Here is a 15,959-nt window from a genome sequence, read left to right on the forward strand (position 1 = left end):
CCTGCACCCCACATCTCTCCCCCTCACTACACCCTGCACCCCACATCTCTCCCCCTCACACTACACCCTGCACCCCACATCTCTCCCCCTCACACTACACACTGCACCCCACATCTCTCCCCCTCACACTACACCCTGCACCCCACATCTCTCCCCCTCACTACACCCTGCACCCCACATCTCTCCCCCTCACTACACCCTGCACCCCACATCTCTCCCCCTCACACTACACCCTGCACCCCACATCTCTCCCCCTCACACTACACACTGCACCCCACATCTCTCCCCCTCACACTACATCCTGCACCCCACATCTCTCCCCCTCACACTACAAACTGCACCCCACATCTCTCCCCCTCACACTACACCCTGCACCCCACATCTCTCTCCCTCACACTACAACCTGCACCCCACATCTCTCTCCCTCACACTACAACCTGCACCCCACATCTCTCCCCCTCACACTACACCCTGCACCCCACATCTCTCTCCCTCACACTACACCCCACATCTCCCCCCTCACTACACCCTGCCCCCACATCTCTTCCCTCTCCATAACTTTCTATGCTTTCTTGAGAATTGAGAATGTCATGTGACCATCTGACGTCACTCTTTACTATAGTCTGCACATACTGTCAGGTTTCCCTGTCAGAGCTCCCCTAGCGGCAGCTCCCGTACATACACTGGCTGCGGGCTCTGCCTATCTCTATGGGCGGGGCTATCCCGCATCCAGGGGCGGGGCTCCTCCTCTCCGTTACCTCCCGCCGCTGCCGCTCTTCTTCCCGGGCTTCCTGTCCGGAGATCCGTCATGTCAGAGCCCGGGGCCCGGCTGTACGGAGCAGGTGAGAGGCCGGTATATAGGACATGGCTGTATACACTGTACCCTCAGCCTGTCCTCAGTGTCGGGTCCATGCTGAGCCTTGTAGTTCTCCAGCTCTGTACACAGGTTATGGCCTGCTATGTGTTATAGCCGCGGTGACTGCTGGGAGTTGTAGTCATGGGGTGCAGAGGAGTAGCAGGGGGTTCAGCCCTGGAGGTCTACCTATATATTATATATACCGGCTCTGGACACAGTATATACCGTACAGAACAAGTCACCGGGGGGCGCTGGACCGGACATTGGTGGGGACACCGGGGCGCCAGGACAGGTGAGTATGGGGGGCAATGAAAGCGGCTAATACCCTGTGAGGGGGGCAATAACGTGTGTGGCCATTACAGTCATATACTACCTGATTAGTAGCTGGTGCGGGGTCATTGTGGCAAGTGCTGGGTGTGCAGTGACCCCCTGTATGGCGGTGCTATTAGCATCGCTGCGGCCATGACTGCCCCTGTTTACGTCATCCTTAAATTACACCTGGACACATTGTTTTGTACTTTGCTACAGTCGCTGTGTCTTTCATACACCCCCAGATCCCAGGACATCCATTCCAGCCCCAGGGGGGCGCTGATGTGTTGTAAGGAGCATGGACGTCTCTCTAGAGGTTCTTCTGTCTACTAGTATCAAGAGGAAGAAGCCGTGTGTCAGATTGTGCTGGTTAGGTCAGGTCAGTACCAGAAACGTGTTTATACACGTATAATCTACATAAGCAGTAGTCACTTCTCCAGAGCTGCGCTCACTATTCTGCTGGTGCAGTCACTGTGTACATACATTACATTACTTATCCTGTATTATACTCCAGAGCTGCGCTCACTATTCTGCTGGTGCAGTCACTGTGTACATACATTACATTACTTACCCTGTATTATACTCCAGAGCTGCGCTCACTATTCTGCTGGTGCAGTCACTGTGTACATACATTACATTACTTACCCTGTATTATACTCCAGAGCTGCGCTCACTATTCTGCTGGTACAGTCACTGTGTACATACATTACATTACTTATCCTGTATTATACTCCAGAGCTGCGCTCACTATTCTGCTGGTACAGTCACTCTGTACATACATTACATTACTTATCCTGTATTATACCCCAGAGCTGCGCTCACTATTCTCCTGGTACAGTCACTGTGTACATACATTACATTACTTATCCTGTATTATACTCCAGAGCTGCACTCACTGTTCTGCTGGTGCAGTCACTGTGTACATACATTACATTACTTATCCTGTATTATACTCCAGAGCTGCGCTCACTATTCTGCTGGTGAAGTTCCTGACTGACGTCACTTTCTTCTAGGAGAAGGAGGGTGTCTTCCTGGTGGATGAGCGGCAGGTCTGTGAGATAAAGCTTCGCTCCGGCAGTGTGAAGAAGACCATCCTGAAGAAGAGCAATGTGGTGACCCTGGCTACCTCTGATAATGGTCAGTTGCCCCCTCCCCCCCTCTGCAGCGCTCACACAGTAGATCAGTCTTCATTTCTTCTGCACGCTCTTTTCTCTATTGAGACGCCATGCTTGGCTAAGTGTGCATGTGTATGGTGTGGTCAGGAGGAATAGCTTTCTTCCAGCAGTTAATGAAGTCGACCCTCAGCTAGTCCACACAGAGACATAGGAGGCGCACACAGACTTCATGTTGCCCCCGCTGCAGCAGGATATCGGTGGTTACTACCGCCCCCACATTTAAAGGGGTTTTCCAGATTGATGATATTGATGACCTCTCCTTTAGTCGCCGGATACTTGTCCCTCTCGCTATGTGAAGAGACTGTAACGTTTAGATGGTCAATCCGGTCAAGCCCAGTGTGATACGTTGTCTAGTGGTTGTGCTTGGTACTGCAGCTCAGTCCCATTCATTGGAATGGGACTGAGCTGCGAGCAGGCCATGTGACCGATGAACTGCTGCTGTCTATATAAGCTGATCGGCAGGGGTGCTGGGTGTCAGATCCCACTATCTGATGTCCTAGGTAAGACGTTACCTATTTTCCCCTCAGGAGCCTGGCTGGCGGCGCTGCACCTCACCGGGGAGCTGTCCCTGTGGAATAAAGACGCGGACTGTCTGCAGATCGTCCCGACAAATGATGTCATCACTAAGGAAATTGTGTCCGCTCAAGGTAAGCGGGACAGGAAGGCTTGTCTGATGGTGGTCAGGGATGGGGGGGCTGTCTGGTAGAGGGGTACTACCCCAAAAGTAATATCATTTTACCCTGAGCCCCAGTCATGTGTCTCCCGTGTGTTCCTCTCGCAGGAATCTCCTTGAGGCTGCACCTCTATGTGTGCGGTGATGGCCGCAGAGTTCTCCTGGCGACTCACAGCGGCTCTGTCTACCTGTGGGAGAACACCGAGGAAAAGCCTCATCTGATACCTCAGAAGAAGCGGGTCCTGCCGTGCCGGTGGAGTAGGATAGAGCATGGTGATGACGTCACGTTCCCCGGGGTGACGGACAAAGAGGCGACTGTGCACGCCGTATTCATCAAGAGCGAGGTACGGACTGCCCGCCATTGTCCCCGTACAGCCAGGTCTGCCCGCCATTGTCCTGTACAGCCAGGTCTGCCCGCCATTGTCCCTGTACAGCCGGGTCTGCCCGCCATTGTCCTGTACAGCCAGGTCTGCCCGCCATTGTCCCTGTACAGCCAGGTCTGCCCGCCATTGTCCTGTACAGCCGGGTCTGCCCGCCATTGTCCCCATACAGCCAGGTCTGCCCGCCATTGTCCTGTACAGCCAGGTCTGCCCACCATTGTCCTGTACAGCCGGGTCTGCCCGCCATTGTCCCCGTACAGCCAGGTCTGCCCGCCATTGTCCTGTACAGCCAGGTCTACCCGCCATTGTCCCTGTACAGCCAGGTCTGCCCACCATTGTCCTGTACAGCCGGGTCTGCCCGCCATTGTCCCCGTACAGCCAGGTCTACCCGCCATTGTCCCTGTACAGCCAGGTCTGCCCACCATTGTCCTGTACAGCCGGGTCTGCCCGCCATTGTCCCCGTACAGCCAGGTCTGCCCGCCATTGTCCTGTACAGCCAGGTCTACCCGCCATTGTCCCTGTACAGCCAGGTCTGCCCGCCATTGTCCCTGTACAGCCAGGTCTGCCCGCCATTGTCCTGTACAGCCGGGTCTGCCCACCATTGTCCTGTACAGCCGTGTCTGCCCGCCATTGTCCTGTACAGCCAGGTCTGCCCGCCATTGTCCGGTACAGCCAGGTCTGCCCGCCATTGTCCGGTACAGCCAGGTCTGCCCGCCATTGTCCGGTACAGCCAGGTCTGCCCGCCATTGTCCGGTACAGCCAGGTCTGCCCGCCATTGTCCGGTACAGCCAGGTCTGCCCGCCATTGTCCGGTACAGCCAGGTCTGCCCGCCATTGTCCGGTACAGCCAGGTCTGCCCGCCATTGTCCCGTACAGCCAGGTCTGCCCGCCATTGTCCCGTACAGCCAGGTCTGCCCGCCATTGTCCGGTACAGCCAGGTCTGCCCGCCATTGTCCCGTACAGCCAGGACTGCCCGCCATTGTCCCGCACAGCCTGGTCTGCCCGCCATTGTCCCGCACAGCCTGGTCTGCCCGCCATTGTCCCGTACAGCCAGGTCTGCCCGCCATTGTCCCGTACAGCCAGGTCTGCCCGCCATTGTCCCGTACAGCCAGGTCTGCCCGCCATTGTCCCGTACAGCCAGGTCTGCCCGCCATTGTCCCGTACAGCCAGGACTGCCCGCCATTGTCCCGTACAGCCAGGTCTGCCCGCCATTGTCCCGTACAGCCAGGTCTGCCCGCCATTGTCCCACACAGCCTGGTCTGCCCGCCATTGTCCCGTACAGCCAGGTCTGCCCGCCATTGTCCCGTACAGCCAGGTCTGCCCGCCATTGTCCCGTACAGCCAGGTCTGCCCGCCATTGTCCCGTACAGCCAGGTCTGCCCGCCATTGTCCCGCACAGCCTGGTCTGCCCGCCATTGTCCCGCACAGCCAGGTCTGCCCGCCATTGTCCCGCACAGCCAGGTCTGCCCGCCATTGTCCCGCACAGCCAGGTCTGCCCGCCATTGTCCCGTACAGCCAGGTCTGCCCGCCATTGTCCCGTACAGCCAGGTCTGCCCGCCATTGTCCCGTACAGCCAGGTCTGCCCGCCATTGTCCCGTACAGCCAGGTCTGCCCGCCATTGTCCCGTACAGCCAGGTCTGCCCGCCATTGTCCCGTACAGCCAGGTCTGCCCGCCATTGTCCCGTACAGCCAGGTCTGCCCGCCATTGTCCCGTACAGCCAGGTCTGCCCGCCATTGTCCCGTACAGCCAGGTCTGCCCGCCATTGTCCCGTACAGCCAGGTCTGCCCGCCATTGTCCCGTACAGCCAGGTCTGCCCGCCATTGTCCCGTACAGCCTGGTCTGCCCGCCATTGTCCCGTACAGCCAGGTCTGCCCGCCATTGTCCCGTACAGCCAGGTCTGCCCGCCATTGTCCCGTACAGCCAGGTCTGCCCGCCATTGTCCCGTACAGCCAGGTCTGCCCGCCATTGTCCCGTACAGCCTGGTCTGCCCGCCATTGTCCCGTACAGCTAGGTCTGCCCGCCATTGTCCCGTACAGCCAGGTCTGCCCGCCATTGTCCCTGTACTGTACTGCCGGCCATTTTGGGGTAGCCGCTCTTGCAGTTCAATACAGGAGCCGGCCAGCGGACATTTTGGGGTGGCCTCTTTATGCTCCTGTATAGAACTACAAGAGCAAGAGAAGCCAGAAGAGGCGGAGTTGCTGCAGAAGAAGGAGGCGGCGCAGGAAAGAGCTCTGGGCAGCAATGGGGACGCGCTCATCGGTGTTTCAGCGCTGGGGCCCGCCCTCATTGCTGTGGAGATCTCATTTGCATACCGGTTAAAACCGGTATTTCTACGGAATGGCGCGGCGGAGACCACGTCGGAGACGAATAGCCTTTCTTAAGGCTATTCTGACGTGTTCATTAGAAAAAAAGGTAGTTTAATGGTAGAATCCCTTTAATTGTATCCAGTCTAGACAATGCTCTGTGAGCTCAACAGCCTGGACTATACCATTATACATTGTAGCAAACTAGCGGAGAGATTAGTGCATCTGCTGCTGATGTATCCAGTCTAGACAATGCTCCGTGAGCACAATAGCCTGGGATTCCAGACTGATGCATTATAACAAAGTAGCCAAGAGATTTGTGTAGCTGTGGCTGAAATATCCCGTTTAGACAATGCTCTGTGAGCTCAACAGCCTGGACTACACACTGATACATTGTAACAAACTAGCAGAGAGATTTGTGCCGCTGCTGCTATGTTTAGCTCACAGAGCATTGTCTAGACTATATACTATTCCAAATACAATAAATACCCCTGCCTTTAGTTTAGAAGCCTAGACAATGCTCTGTGAGCTCAGCACAGCATATCAGTCTTCTCATTTATACAGGGATTAAATCCTCCTTCCTGCCCTCTGACCAGATATTATATGAAGGTAATTGGTGCACCTTGGCATACTATTATTGTCTCTGTGCCCACCTGATCACCAGGGGGAACATTGATGTCATAGACTATTCAGAGATGGCTGCTGTAACGCATCCAAAAATGTCTTACCACCCAGCTTTCTGATAGTCCTGAACAGCGAGTTGTGCAGTGATACAGGGATGTGACTAGATATTCTGCACTCTGGCAGCCATATTGGATGTCCTCCAGCTTGGTAACTATACACTATCTCTCCCCGTAGGTGTTGGGTGACTGCTGCTTGTGCACATTTGTCTCCTATTTGGGGCCACGACTTGTGATGACTTTCTTGGCTCTAAGATGGTTTGAGAAAGATCAGAAATTACACAGGTAAGTGCTGCAGTATTATTGTATGGGTCTTGCAAGGCTAAAGATGAAGGGGGTCACCGCTTTACCCCTCATCTCCTCTATGACTATGCAGGAGGGATGGCAGCTTTAGTGGCACTGCTAATCTTGTGGGGCAACAAGAATCGGCCTTGGCGGAAAACTTTGAGGGAGCCTTGTCCATACAAATCAGTGCCAGGAAGCAGGGAGAGAAGATGTGGCTACACATAGCTGCACAGTTTTCCTAATGATCGGGCAGAGCGCTTTATGGAAATTCTCATGGGGACAAGATGTGGCTATAAAAAGCTGCACAGGTTTCTCCATGATCAGGCAGAGCACTTTATGGAAATTCTCATGGGGACAAGATGTGGCTATAAAAAGCTGCACAAGTCTCTCCATGATTGGGTAGAGCGCTTTATGGAACTGCCCAGGAAGATGATCTGGTTATAAACAATTGCATGGTTCTCTATATGATTAGGCAGAGCATTTTATGGAAATTCTCATGGGGACAAGATGTGGCTATAAATAGCTGAACAACTCTCTCAATGATCAGGCAGAGTGCTTTATGGATATTCTCATGGGGACAAGATGTGGCTATAAATAGCTGCACAAGTCTCTCCTTGATCGGGCAGAGCGCTTCATGGAACTGCCCAGGAAGATGATGTGGTTATAAACAATTGCATGGTTCTCTATATGATTGGGCAGAGCGTTTTATGGAATTTTTCAGGAAGACAGGCACAGTTCTCACAATGATTGGGCAGAGCGCTTCATGGAAACAGGGGGAAGCACATTCGTTTTGGCAAGACTGTAACCCTAACTAACGAAATCAACGCTGTATGTGAGGTTATATGAAGGGTTAATCTTCTTTCAGCGCAACCACACACCACGTTCACTGGGCGAAACAGGAGATCTCTGTGACAAGTATCGCTCCAAGCTGTGCACCGGTGAAGTCCCGGGGCTCCCTGCTGGCTCGCTTCTCCCAGGATGGACTAGTCCTAACCTTGGCTTTAAACCAAAAAAACCCAAAGGTACGGTCATTCCCGGTAGATTCCCCTCCCCCAGTGCCGGTGAGATGTCTGTGATGTCATGTTCTGGACCCTTCTTGCAGGAGACCCGCGTCCTCTTTATAAACACCATGAATTTCGTCACCGTGTGCGGCAGCTTGAGAGGGTGCGGCAGTAGGGAGCAACAAATCCCATCCAGATTGCTGAGGTCAGAAGAGCCTTGTTTGCCGTTCTCTAAGTAGCATTGGTCATAAAATTCCAGATTTAAGGTGTCCTTGTCCTTCTTGCAGGTCTTACTGGGTGGCGGACATGTCATGGACTGCAGATAGTCTATTCCTGGCCTGTATGCTGAAGAGGGGTTCTCTGCTGCTATTGACGCGTATGGGGGAACTCCTGACTCTGACCACTTTTGGGTGCAGTGTCGAATTCGGGCCGGCAGAGTTTATTCCGCTTCATCCTTTTATTACATACAGGTTCGTGTTCTTTCTCATGGTGCCAGATATGCAGGTGCTCTCTGTAGGGATTATCCTCTGCCAGAACCTGCAATTTGTTGGGGAAACCTGACGACAAGTGTTCAATTTCCCTACAGCTCCCCCGCAGGGGAAATGAAGTATTACACAGTGTCCATACATATCCTTGGGTACTGTGTGTAATGCAGGACAGGTTGGGTCCTCCGAGAGAGAGGACTCTCTTTGTAACCTCTTTCTACTTTGGCCAAGAAATATGGATCCTAAAAGGAGGACCTCCCTCTATTAAAGGGGTGTGTGTGGAGGTGATAGCTGACCCCCTGTTCGGGGGTATGTACATGGAGCCGGTAGCTCTGTGCACTGTATAGCGATCGGGCTTCCATTGACACCCCCTTTAACTCACAATTGACTAATGAGGTGTATGACAATAGGATTTTCTGAGCTGCACACTCCCTTTAAGTATACGATTTCCATCTTCATTCTCTGCTGTCCTAGATTCTTTCTCTCCATTTCTCGTCTGTGATCTTGGTGTCTTTCCATTTATTTTTCGCTCCTCCTTTTCTCATTCTAGCCTCCTTCTCTCACCTCTTCTGTCCCGCTGACCTATGTGTAAGTATAACGGGTGGTAAAAAATAAAAATCGGGGTAAGGGCCGGCCTTGTGGTCTGTGGTGTGGAAATGTCCTTGAAGTTCCATCTAAGTGAATAGACAGGAAGTCATCTGACATGAAGGCTGTATGTCTACTACCAGAGTGGCTGCGGCCTAGGCTGTATGTCTACTACCAGAGTGGCTGCGGCCTAGGCTGTATCTCTACTACCAGAGTGGCTGCGGCCTAGGCTGTATGTCTACTACCAGAGTGGCTGCGGCCTAGGCTGTATGTCTACTACCAGAGTGGCTGCGGCCTAGGCTGTATGTCTACTACCAGAGTGGCTGCGGCCTAGGCTGTATGTCTACTACCAGAGTGGCTGCGGCCTAGGCTGTATGTCTACTACCAGAGTGGCTGCGGCCTAGGCTGTATGTCTACTACCAGAGTGGCTGCGGCCTAGGCTGTATCTCTACTACCAGAGTGGCTGCGGCCTAGGCTGTATGTCTACTACCAGAGTGGCTGCGGCCTAGGCTGTATGTCTACTACCAGAGTGGCTGCGGCCTAGGCTGTATGTCTACTACCAGAGTGGCTGCGGCCTAGGCTGTATGTCTACTACCAGAGTGGCTGCGGCCTAGGCTGTATGTCTACTACCAGAGTGGCTGCGGCCTAGGCTGTATGTCTACTACCAGAGTGGCTGCGGCCTAGGCTGTATGTCTACTACCAGAGTGGCTGCGGCCTAGGCTGTATCTCTACTACCAGAGTGGCTGCGGCCTAGGCTGTATCTCTACTACCAGAGTGGCTGCGGCCTAGGCTGTATGTCTACTACCAGAGTGGCTGCGGCCTAGGCTGTATGTCTACTACCAGAGTGGCTGCGGCCTAGGCTGTATGTCTACTACCAGAGTGGCTGCGGCCTAGGCTGTATGTCTACTACCAGAGTGGCTGCGGCCTAGGCTGTATGTCTACTACCAGAGTGGCTGCGGCCTAGGCTGTATCTCTACTACCAGAGTGGCTGCGGCCTAGGCTGTATGTCTACTACCAGAGTGGCTGCGGCCTAGGCTGTATGTCTACTACCAGAGTGGCTGCGGCCTAGGCTGTATGTCTACTACCAGAGTGGCTGCGGCCTAGGCTGTATGTCTACTACCAGAGTGGCTGCGGCCTAGGCTGTATGTCTACTACCAGAGTGGCTGCGGCCTAGGCTGTATGTCTACTACCAGAGTGGCTGCGGCCTAGGCTGTATGTCTACTACCAGAGTGGCTGCGGCCTAGGCTGTATCTCTACTACCAGAGTGGCTGCGGCCTAGGCTGTATCTCTACTACCAGAGTGGCTGCGGCCTAGGCTGTATGTCTACTACCAGAGTGGCTGCGGCCTAGGCTGTATGTCTACTACCAGAGTGGCTGCGGCCTAGGCTGTATGTCTACTACCAGAGTGGCTGCGGCCTAGGCTGTATGTCTACTACCAGAGTGGCTGCGGCCTAGGCTGTATGTCTACTACCAGAGTGGCTGCGGCCTAGGCTGTATCTCTACTACCAGAGTGGCTGCGGCCTAGGCTGTATCTCTACTACCAGAGTGGCTGCGGCCTAGGCTGTATCTCTACTACCAGAGTGGCTGCGGCCTAGGCTGTATGTCTACTACCAGAGTGGCTGCGGCCTAGGCTGTATGTCTACTACCAGAGTGGCTGCGGCCTAGGCTGTATGTCTACTACCAGAGTGGCTGCGGCCTAGGCTGTATCTCTACTACCAGAGTGGCTGCGGCCTAGGCTGTATGTCTACTACCAGAGTGGCTGCGTCCTAGGCTGTATGTCTACTACCAGAGTGGCTGCGGCCTAGGCTGTATGCCTACTATCAGAGTGGCTGCGGCCTGGGCTGTATGTCTACTACCAGAGTGGCTGCGGCCTAGGCTGTATGTCTACTACCAGAATGGCTGCGGCCTAGGCTGTATGCCTACTATCAGAGTGGCTGCGGCCTAGGCTGTATGTCTACTACCAGAGTGGCTGCGGCCTAGGCTGTATGTCTACTACCAGAGTGGCTGCGGCCTAGGCTGTATGTCTACTACCAGAGTGGCTGCGGCCTAGGCTGTATGTCTACTACCAGAGTGGCTGCGTCCTAGGCTGTATGTCTACTACCAGAATGGCTGCGGCCTAGGCTGTATGTCTACTACCAGAGTGGCTGCGTCCTAGGCTGTATGTCTACTACCAGAATGGCTGCGGCCTAGGCTGTATGCCTACTATCAGAGTGGCTGCGGCCTAGGCTGTATGTCTACTACCAGAGTGGCTGCGTCCTAGGCTGTATGTCTACTACCAGAATGGCTGCGGCCTAGGCTGTATGCCTACTATCAGAGTGGCTGCGGCCTGGGCTGTATGTCTACTACAAGAGTGGCGCGAGTGATAGGTGGGGGGAGGAGACTCCGCAGAGAGCCGGGAGATCGGGGCAAAGTGAGTTTTTAAAGAGAGAACACTCCTAAGTGGGACAATCTCTAAGCTGTTCAGGACGGCGGGACAGAACTGTAAATGCGGGACTGTCCCGCCACAATCGGGCCTGTTGGGAGCTATGTGTATCACTGACTCCTGTTTCTTCTTGCAGGCCCCCTGTGCCCATCCCAGAAGCCTATAACCCTGAAGATTCGCTGGGGTCGGTCACATCAGAAGCGGATGTGATGAGACAGCGATATTCTGTGACGTGCCATTCTCGCCTGCCCTACATCATGGTGTCGGATGGGTATATGGTGACCACCCTGCGCTTTGCAGAAAATCTCTCCCCGCAGAACTTTATGAAGGGTCTTCTGTTGGATACGGCCCAGAGACTGGAGAATGTGCGACACACACTGCAGATAGGAAAGGTATCACATCTAGGATGTTAGAATAGCAGCTGGGGTTTGCTGGGTTGTGGGGTGCCATAACAGGGAAGGGGGCGCTACAACAGCATGGGACACGATATGACAAGTATGTAACAGCAGGGGGCGCCATACCAAGTATGTGACAGCAGGGGGCGCCATACCAAGTATGTAACAGCAGGGGGCGCCATACCAAGTATGTAACAGCAGGGGGCGCCATACCAAGTATGTAACAGCAGGGGGCGCCATACCAAGTATGTAACAGCAGGGGGCGCCATAGCAAGTATGTAACAGCAGCGGCTACCATAGCAAGTATGTAACAGCAGCGGCTACCATGGCAAGTATGTAACAGCAGGAGGCACCATAACAAGTATGTAGCAGCAGGGGGCGCCAAAGAAAGTATGTAACAGCAGGGGGCACCATAGCAAGTATATAAAAGCAGGGGGTGCCATACCAAGTACGTAACAGCAGGGAGCACCATAGCAAGTATGTACCAGTAGGGGGTGCCATAACACAGCTGTTACTTTTTTTTCCTTGCAGTCAAAGAAAAATGGGATTAAACTGCGGCCCCTTGCTTCCTTGAAAGCCACGTTACTGAAAGACCCCTGTAAACCCCCCTCTGCAGGGTCCACACTACCCAGCTTTCTACAAGAAGAGGAGGAGATCTGTGGACACCTGGAGAAGTTGCTGGCGCAGGTCAGTACTGGCGTCTGCTGCAGTATTGTGCGCCCAATCATCTCTTATCACTGACTACAGGGGTGAATTTTCCATAAATCTGTTCTTCTCCGTTGGACCTTCAATGATCCCAAAACCAGGGGTGACTGGTTCCCAATGTTGCAGTCATTATGGAGGCAGACCATTCCACTGTAGCCTGTGGTGAGAGGGGGGCCTTGCATTGAGCGCCTCCACCCGTAGCGTTTTCCTGCAGTCACCACTAGGGGAAGCTCATTGCAAAGAAATGTTGTATTGAGTTCAATGGCATCTGTGTAAATTGCTGTGCACTGAGCTCCCCCTGGTGGTGGCTGCAAGTTGCAAGTATTATCACATATTATGATAGGTTCATATGACAAGTGAAGTGTTAACACAACGTTGTATCTTTCTGCTTCCAGGAGGACAGCGAGGAGTCTGATAATGAGGAGTATTGTAAATTTGCTGTCCCTGCGGACGCCATGTTTAGCAGAGCTGAGCAGGGCAGACTTGAGTTTGCTTCCATGTTTGATACTATCCACGCCAATGAACAATACACAGAGAAAAGTGACGTCCTGGGCGAGCTCCTGCGTATACAGAGAACGATACTGACGGCATGGGCGGTAGGAGTGTCGATGGGCAGCGTGGCACAGACGGGCACCCTGCTGCACTACACCGTGGGCTGTCTGACTCACTTCCTGTCCATCCTCCAAAGCCCCAAATGTCCAGAGCTCAAACCAGATAAACCTTCCAAAAAGAAAGCAAGGGGCGACCCCTGGACCTCCTACGTGTCTATCCTTCACCAGTGCCTGACCGTGCTGTACTGGGACGTGGCTCCGCGACAGACGATCGGGCACGTGGTAAAGCTGACCGCAGAGACCATCAAGCTGATCCTTGTCCAGCAGCGGCCGCTCCGCTCCAAGAGCCTCCTGGAAAGCTTCTGCCTGTTACAGATGGTGTCTCGGAGCCTGAGCGCCATTTATACAGCACGGTTCGAGTCTATCTCCATGGAGGACGCGATGGACGACGCGACTCGCGGTGACTGTCTGAGGACCCCGGTGTTCAAAGCAATAAAACGGGCAAACACGGGGTCCTCACTTCAGTGTATTATTACGGAAGCCCCAAATGGAAAGGAATCTATGAAGTCGGAGAAAAGGTACATTGATAAGCGGCTGAGTGGTGGGTCCTTCCTATGGCTGCATGTTAAAGGGGTTTTACAGCACTTATTTATTTCTGGCCGGATCTTCAGGGGTCTGCTTCCACTTTACAGGCCGGGTTACATCATGTTTTATAGGTCACATAGTCTGTTCTCAGCTCAGTCCCATTCAAGTGAACCCGTCTGAACTGCAATGCCAAGAGCAACCGCTATACAACGTACAGTGTCCTGCTTGTATATTATATAGGAGCAGGGCTCCATGTGCCACCCATTCACTAGCAGCTTCCTACAGTCAGAGGCTGCTAGAACAGCTGATCTGTGAGGGGTCCAGGTGTTGGTCCCTGACAGATCACATACTGGAAAAATTTGATATGGGGCCAGACAACCCCTTTAAGGACTGGTGGTCAATCATGCACTATCTATCTGATGCGTTATCTATCTAGCTGTCACCCACACACCTCATTGGAATAGCAACTGTAGTAATGTCCAATTTTGCAAATAAAGGGGCTGTATAAAATTTGGAAAACATGGCTGCTTAATGGGCTTATGCTTACTTATGGCAGGCCGTCAGGCAGAAATGCAGTGTAAAGCATGGGAGGGGGGTAAAGATTAGCAGCTCCAGACAGGAGGTGGGTTTCAGACTCGGCCTGCTAAGAAGCTTTCCCAGCCCCCTGGGCATTATTGTGTATAGTATCTGAATAGGGTATATATCGGGGTGGTCAGGGTGTACCTCAGGGGTAGGTGGGTATATATCGGGGTGGTCAGGGGTATACATCGGGGACAGGTGGGTATACATCGGGGTGATCAGGGTATACCTCAGGGGTAGGTGGGTGTACGTCGGGGTGGTCAGGGTGTACGTTGGGGTCGTCAGAGTGTACATCGGGGTTATCATGGTATACATCGGGGTGGTCAGGGTGTACATCAGGGGTAGGTGGGTATACATTGGGGTGGTCAGGGTATCCATCAGGGTGGTCAGGATATACATCGGGGTAATCAGGGTATACATCAGGGTGGTCAGGATATACATCGGGGTAAACAGGGTATACATCAGGGTGGTCAGGATATACATCGGGGTAATCAGGGTATACATCAGGGTGGTCAGGATATACATCGGGGTAATCAGGATATACATCGGGGTGGTCAGGATATACATCGGGGTGGTCAGGGTATACATCGGGGTGGTCAGGGTATACATCGGGGTGGTCAGGATATACATCGGGGTAAACAGGGTATACATCAGGGTGGTCAGGATATACATCGGGGTAATCAGGATATACATCGGGGTGGTCAGGATATACATCGGGGTGGTCAGGATATACATCGGGGTGGTCAGGGTATCCATCAGGGTGGTCAGGGTATACATCGGGGGTAGGTGAGTGACGTTCTGATCCTCCCTCCTTACGTTGCAGGTTGACTGTGCTGTGGCGTCTCTTATATCATCAGACTCTTTGCTACCAGACCCGACTCCGAAAGCAGATTTCTCTCCGTCCGTCCGCGGAGTCAGCTCCTGAGGTCCAAAATGAAGAGAAGGCCATTGGGTTTCTGTTGTGTCATATACAAGCTGAGATACAGTGCGGGGAAGGATATTTATCGGGGAGTGTACGGCTTCTTCCTGTGACAGGTAGGATTACCCTAAGTGTCTGTTTTACTCCTGGGTATACACCAACCCCGTACAATAGATGTTCTGTGAATAGCGCCTCCTACTGGATCCTTCTCAGTAATGTACGCCATGTCTGTGTTCTTATATTTAGGTGAAGAATACTTCCTGTTGGGATCTTATAAAGAGTCTGTAGACTTCTGGAAGAAGGCAATACAGGAGACCACCGCCCGAGGTAAGTGTCACAGGCATGAGATGTCTCTATGGGGTTAGAGTGTTCACACGGAGGAATTTGCTGCGGATCTCACCCCCAAATCCGGAGCAGGTTCCTCCCGTAATCCGCCGAGGTCTGGCCAACACTGATGCTGGGGCTGCTTTACTCCCATTGGTAGATTCAGAATACGCCCCTGCTCCAGTCCACATAGCTGATCGCTGTAATTCGGCTATTGTGCATATTTTTTTTGCAAAGACAGCACCACCTTCTGTTTGTTGGCCAGTATTGCAACTGAGCTCCTTCTTTAGGAAACCGGGACCCCATTTGGTCCCATTGAATTGCAGAAATGACTCCTTGCCATCCTTGAGAAGTCACATGGGCTCTTGTTTCTAGGAGGAAGGAGAAGCGGATTACTCCAGACGCGGTATTACCTGGCGCTTCTCTACTGCCACCTCTATCACTACAATCTAAATGATGCCCAGGGGATGTGCGACCAGATGGTCAGAGAGCTGCTGATCCGATCCAGTCTGCTGCCCGAGACCGAGCCGAGTATACAGGGGGAGATCCCTGCAGGTCAGTCTAATGCTTGGCCATACAACATTCAGTTAGGACAACTGCAGTTACTGTGATGTGCCAGCAGAGGGAGCTGCAGCATATGTCATATTGCATGCAGGGGTAAATGAAGGATCTGAACCCTTTAAGGACGTGCTCATACGTCATTGCAGTGTTAAGCAACTGCGCAAAATTGTGCATGTGCAGAACCGAGG

The 15,959-nt window shown here is 53.2% G+C and overlaps 1 protein-coding gene across 2 annotated transcripts in view; it reads left to right on the forward strand.

Moving 5' to 3' along the window:
- Positions 1-760: 760 nt before the first annotated feature.
- Positions 761-15,959, forward strand: part of CPLANE1 (ciliogenesis and planar polarity effector complex subunit 1) — a 39,278-nt gene continuing 24,079 nt past the window's right edge. For both annotated transcript variants that reach the window (XM_075267638.1, XM_075267647.1), the window contains exons 1-15: positions 761-842; positions 1,411-1,544; positions 2,179-2,302; positions 2,868-2,987; positions 3,122-3,357; positions 6,554-6,660; positions 7,526-7,682; positions 7,763-7,866; positions 7,949-8,131; positions 11,289-11,544; positions 12,079-12,234; positions 12,648-13,381; positions 14,791-15,002; positions 15,133-15,213; positions 15,586-15,765. In XM_075267638.1, coding sequence (XP_075123739.1) covers positions 1,464-1,544; positions 2,179-2,302; positions 2,868-2,987; positions 3,122-3,357; positions 6,554-6,660; positions 7,526-7,682; positions 7,763-7,866; positions 7,949-8,131; positions 11,289-11,544; positions 12,079-12,234; positions 12,648-13,381; positions 14,791-15,002; positions 15,133-15,213; positions 15,586-15,765 — 2,731 coding nt within the window. In that variant the 5' untranslated portion in view covers positions 761-842; positions 1,411-1,463. The remainder of the gene's footprint in view (positions 843-1,410; positions 1,545-2,178; positions 2,303-2,867; positions 2,988-3,121; positions 3,358-6,553; positions 6,661-7,525; positions 7,683-7,762; positions 7,867-7,948; positions 8,132-11,288; positions 11,545-12,078; positions 12,235-12,647; positions 13,382-14,790; positions 15,003-15,132; positions 15,214-15,585; positions 15,766-15,959) is intronic.

Source organism: Leptodactylus fuscus, chromosome 1 (assembly GCF_031893055.1).
Source record: "Leptodactylus fuscus isolate aLepFus1 chromosome 1, aLepFus1.hap2, whole genome shotgun sequence".
Taxonomy (NCBI): Eukaryota; Metazoa; Chordata; class Amphibia; order Anura; family Leptodactylidae; genus Leptodactylus; species Leptodactylus fuscus.